The sequence below is a fragment of the Nicotiana tabacum genome, chromosome 13 (assembly GCF_000715075.1).
Source record: "Nicotiana tabacum cultivar K326 chromosome 13, ASM71507v2, whole genome shotgun sequence".
In the NCBI taxonomy this organism is placed as follows: domain Eukaryota; kingdom Viridiplantae; phylum Streptophyta; class Magnoliopsida; order Solanales; family Solanaceae; genus Nicotiana; species Nicotiana tabacum.
In genome coordinates, this window is record NC_134092.1 from 127,740,289 (window position 1) to 127,746,024 (window position 5,736).

Genomic DNA, 5,736 nt, shown 5'->3' on the forward strand with positions numbered 1-5,736 from the left:
GAGTAAAATTAGTATGGTTGAACTTATAATTGGATGCGTTATCGGATTTTGTAATTTTCGTCGGATTCCGAGACGTGAGCCCCACATGCGATTTTGTGGTGTAATTTCGGATTTTAATGGAAAAATTAGTATTTTAATATAAAATTAATTTCTATAATTTGTGTGGACTAAATTAAATTTATTGTGGCTAGATTCGAGCCGTTCAGAAGTTGATACACGCATAATGAAATTTTTGGAGCATTGTTTAGCTTGCTCGACATTGGATTCGTTTTGTTCGAGGTAAGTAACATCTCTAATCTTGGAGCTGAGGGTATGAACCCTAATTATACGTATTATGTAAATTGTTTGGAGGTGACGCACATGCTAGGTGACGGGCGTATGAGCGTGCACCGTAGAAATTGAGACTCGATTGATTTCTTAGAGCTTTATAGTCAATTAACTATTATTTCTCCATGTATTTTTATGTGTTAAGAGAAACTAAGTTGTGACTCGTGTTAGAAATCATGCTTAGGCAAATATTGGTATTATTGCCTTATTGGGACCCACTGAGGTCATTTCTTTTGTCAAATTATTTGTTTAAATTATAACTTCATACCCAGTCATGTTCATTCATTTCATATCATCTCTCAGTCTATGTTGCTATTTAATGATTCATCATATCATCATTTTGGGGTAATTTTCATGGCATTGTGAGCCCGAGAGACTGGAGAGATTGATGACTGAGTGAGACCGATGGCTTGGTTGTGAGGATGATGATAGGATCGGGCTGCATGCCGCAGCAGGCCATATTAGATTTATATATATTATTATTTATGGGATCGGGTTACACGCCGCAACATAGTTGACTGATTTATGCCATGATTAGCTTGTTATAGTGTTTGGGCTGAAGGATCCCCTCCGGAGTCTGTACACACCCCCAGTGAGCGCAGGTACCTACTGAGTGCGAGTGTCGAGCGATTGTGAGGATTGAGTGACTGTGAGGACTGAGTGACTGTGAGGACTGAGTGACTGTGAGGACTGAGTGAATTGATACTCTGAGAGTATGCATATGATTTTATCACTGAGATACATTGCATTGATATGCACACATGACATACAGACACAGACATGTATTTTTCTCATGTTGTACGGTATCACGTCATTCATGACTTCTCACACATATTGCATATGGGCATAGTGATACATTTTCCACTGGCTATCTGGAAAGGAAATGAAACATTTTATTTATTATTTAAAAGATTTTTGGGAAAATTATTATTTTCAAACTTACTCATATTTTTGGTAACTTCGGTAAACGATTTGAGTTTTTACTGATACACTTGAAAGGTAGAACTATTTTCAGAAATCATGATTTAAGCTGAGCATTTTATCTTCGAGTTACTTCTTTTATTACTTGCTTTATATTATTATGAACTGTTGTTGGTTATTGGAGTTGGACTTTGACCTTGGTACAAGCTCGTCACTACTTTCAACCTAAGGTTAGGTTTGTTACTTATTGAGTACATGGGGTCGGTTGTACTCATACTACACTTATGCACCTTGCGTGCAGATGTTGGCTGTTGATGTTGTTGTGTTCGATGGGAGCTGGATTTGAAGATGTACCTGTGTTCCAGTCATTGCTGCTTCTTATTCATGGTAACTTTAGAATTTTAAATTTGTTCATGTATATTTCAAATAGATGATGTATTTTATTTTATACCAACCTTGTAAATTCTAATCTTAAAAGTTCATGATTTGTACTATCAGTTCTTGAAGAGTGTATTAGAATCAGTTATATATTATTGAAATTGGTTAGTTAATAATTGACTTACATAACGAGTTAGAGTTAGGTATCATCACGACTAGTCGCCTCATAATGTAATGCATAATTATATATAAGTTTTTCGTTTCAAACAAAGAGTAAAAGATTGTAAGGAAAGTTCCCACATATATAAAATCACCCAGAACGTCCCTATATAGAAAATAATTGTAGGAAAAAACAAACAAACATTCTCAAAACTAAGTTACCAGGCCATGTGGCAAGTGTTTGGTGGGCGTTAGGAGAGGAGGATTTTGTTGGAGTTTGTACATAAGTACTACAATAAATAATGTCTTCAATAATCTAAAGAAAGCAATGATTTGATAATGACAAGAAATTATACATACAATCTTGAGAAGAAATAGCTTTAATTTTAATATTTGTTTTTTCATTGGGGGGTGGGGAACAAGAAGAAGAGACAGGTCATCTCAACAAGACATAGCCTCCTCCTTAATTATCATGGCCACCATTTCATGTACAGCACTTGCTATCTCACTCACTGTATTTAGCTGACAATTATCTTCCACCTGTCTCATGTAAATACAAATAGTTAGATCCCCTTCATTTTGCTTCTTATCACTCAAATCTTTTTGGCCAATATAATGAGAATATATATTGCCTAAAATAAGAAGCAAGAAAAGGAAAAAAAAAACAGTACTTTGAGTTTCATATAATGGTTGAACTGAGGATGTATACTATTATTTTCATGCAGTATCAAACTTCTATAAGGGTGCCGTTTGATGAAAATCTCTCTTGTATACGTATCAGGAAAAAAATAACATATTTTTATATTTTGAAACTCTTTGAATTTCTGCTTATCATTTTACCTTCATAATATGGTTTTATAATTTTATAAATGACATGACATATTTGAGACCATAAGTTCCATGTGTCAAAACCCTTTTTATCTTAAATTTTGTGATCAGTCATAACACATATAATCTTATAAAATTGCGTATATACTAACCTTGACACTGAATGAGTAAAGAACCGTATGATCAGCTGTTGAAACAGTGAGGTGAAGAATTGTAAAGCACATAGCTTGTAACCAATTAACAATCTTCAATAATTGTTTTGGTCTTCTCCTTGACAAAACCTTAACATTAGCATGGCTTTCCACCATTGTCACCTCGATGTCTGCCACCGCCGACCGCCTCTCCTCCGTCGTTGCCCCGTCGTAGGCGGTGGCCATCGGGTGGTTGTTTGCGGTTGCGTATTGAGGAAAAGTGAAGAACTTAGAGAAGGGATGTTGAGAAGCATTATTTGGTGATGATTGCTTTTTAACTTCTTGTTTATGAGCTTCCAAGAATTGAAGGAGTTGTTCAAGTTCTTTTACAAAATTAATTGCGCCTCCAACAATTGATGCTTGGTCTCCCTGTTCACATTAATAAATAAAAAAAGGTTAAATTATTGTACTAATGATTTATAATAATGTTTTACTACTTAATTGACTTTAACTACCAAGCTGGATGATGTTTCCTAGTCTTTAGGGCAATTTAGACGTTGCTTTTTAATTAAATTAAAGACGATCCTACCCGTTACCAACCCAAACAATACAACTTATAAGCTAAAATTTATACATAAAACATGCATGAATAGTATAGTAGAAAGATTTACTTACAGATCTATGAAGACACTATATGGTCGGAAATGTTAAAAAATAGTAAAAACAACAATAACAATATTCATCGTAAAAATATTAACGATAACAATAAAGGGGTTAATTTAACCCTAACTTTCTGGGCATGCTGTCAGTCTATAAATTTTTACTGGGAAAATTGACATATAAAATTCCTTATAGCAAGCTGCAAGACTAATATGGTGACCTAAAAATATATTAAAAGTACTATAATCAGAATTGTAAATTTCTTTATATTTTTTATGCATATAACCTAAATGTGTAAAATAAGGATGTAACTTAATAGATACGACAGTGTAAAAAATTTTATGGTATCAATATAATTTAATTAAACTAGTATAGCAAATAATCAACCTTTTTTTTCCTGATTTTTGTCTGTATATATAAATTAAACTCATAATACTAATAATATCATTGTGACGCTAAATATTTTTTTTTAAATGCCAACATGCCTATTAATGCATGTCGTTACGTGCGTGTGTGTGTGTGTGAGAAAGAGACAGAGAGAGAGACAGAGAAAGTACCCTTTGAGCATAAGAAGGAGGCATCAATGATCGGAGAACGGCGAGGTAATCGTTCATTTGCCGGCGGCGATTTCTTTCGACAGCAATGTGAGTCATCCTTTGGTTTTCTATTTCCTCCTTGTTCTTAGAACATTTAGTGCGCCGTCTTTTTCTCCGGCAGGAAACAACCGGAGTCTCCACCGGAGGATATTCAGCCGGCAAGAATCCGGTGCAAACTTCAGGAGATGAAGAGTTGTTATTATAGCTTTGTGCTATTGAAGAATGAGAAGAATCCCAATTATATTCATGAAAAAAGCCACCAAGATTGTAAATATCTTTGTGGCTATAAGTGAAAGGATCTTGTTGGAAAACAACAGTTTCAAGAGCCATTTTTCCTCTCTTTTTTTGTTTTCTGAAATACCCTACTATTGATTTTCTCTCTCAAAAATTGGCTAAATTGGTAAAGGGTTCAATGGGGTTTATAAAGGCTTGAAAACCAGAAGGAAATGAAGTAACAAAAGCCAAGTGGCCGTACGAATCAAATTGTATAAATTTCTTAAGCTACAGAAACTACTACACGTGAGAGGCTATGTTCTTTGGTTTGTGTGTGAGAGAGAGAAACACAGAGAAACATTCTATTGTTAGTTCCTTAATTAAATATCCTCTTGTTCATCATCGAGGAGGGTTGTGGGGAAAGAAGAGGGGTGGGGTGGGGTCTATGCTTGTCTAAACAAGAAAAAAGTAGCGCACATAATTTTATGTAACCACGGCTGAGTGAAATGGTAGTATTAATGAGTAAATTTTGGTCAGTAAAATTTATATTTTTTGTTAGGATACAAATAATTTTTCTGATTCAATTTATATGACATATTTCAATTATTGAGAGTCAATTTGATTAATTTTTAAAGCTAAATTAAATTAATTCAACTCAATATTTTAAACGGTGAGAGCAAAATGATACAGTATAAGCTTTGATAATAGCCAGTGAGTAATAACAAGTTTGATTTACGTACAATTTAAGAGATTATAATGCCGAAGTTATTAGTGTGGAGTTATGCACGAACTATTTATCCAAAGATTGTTTCTTTAATAGCTTAATTTGTCATTAATCACTCTTATCCATATTTTAATTGTACAAATAATTTTCTTATAGCTATTTGCACTGATCATTATTAAATGAGTTTTAAGTCTTATGTACTGTGTAAAGATTTTTTTATACTATTTACTCAAAGTGTATTTACAAGTAAGTCTCCCAAAAATACAAAATTAGTAAACTAAAAAATAAAATGGTTATATGCTATAAAAGGTAAACACAACATAATATATAAAACTCTTATATTGACGATGTATACAACTTAAACGCAAAATAATTCAAAAGTTTCTTCCCCTGGCTCAGGAGCGGAGTTACAGTAGTGGGTGCGAATGCGGGCAAACTTAGTGACTTTTTTCGGAACCCTGTATTTTGTATTGAAATATTTATCAAATCTATATAAATATATACTGCCGAACCCAGTAACAAAAGGGGTCTTGGTTCAATGGTAAGGGCTGTGGGTTCATTTGGGAAAGATAGGGGTTTGATTCCCTCTGAAAACAGTGTTTTATTTGTAAAATTTAGAACCACACACATCAAATCCTAGCTCCGTCTCGACCTGGCCCACCTCTTTCTTCCATTGCAAGAGAAAAGATGCTGCAGAATATGTTTACGTATTTTGATATAGCATTTGTTTGTCTTCATTTGGTGATAACAATACTTGCGAGTTTGACATGGTGAATCTTTTTATCTTTGACCAGAGAGA

The 5,736-nt window shown here is 33.9% G+C and overlaps 1 protein-coding gene across 1 annotated transcript; it reads right to left on the minus strand.

Moving 5' to 3' along the window:
- Nucleotides 1-1,929: 1,929 nt before the first annotated feature.
- Nucleotides 1,930-4,572, minus strand: LOC107799333 (transcription factor bHLH94). Its single transcript, XM_016622432.2, has 3 exons — nucleotides 3,962-4,572; nucleotides 2,766-3,173; nucleotides 1,930-2,325 (listed from the first exon to the last, which is right to left on the minus strand). The coding sequence occupies exons 1-3, from the start codon at nucleotides 4,328-4,330 to the stop codon at nucleotides 2,227-2,229; spliced, it is 876 nt and encodes a 291-aa protein (XP_016477918.1). The 5' UTR covers nucleotides 4,331-4,572; the 3' UTR covers nucleotides 1,930-2,226.
- Nucleotides 4,573-5,736: the final 1,164 nt, after the last annotated feature.

Bases quoted from the DNA above. Each gene is read 5' to 3' on its own strand.
- LOC107799333 (XM_016622432.2), bottom strand. From the start codon at position 4,330: ATGGCTCTTGAAACTGTTGTTTTCCAACAAGATCCTTTCACTTATAGC. The intron at 3,174-3,961 runs GTACTTTCTCTG...TAATGTGAACAG, and splicing joins CTCCTTCTTATGCTCAAAGG to GGAGACCAAGCATCAATTGT. The intron at 2,326-2,765 runs GTTAGTATATAC...TACATGAGACAG, and splicing joins TTTACTCATTCAGTGTCAAG to GTGGAAGATAATTGTCAGCT.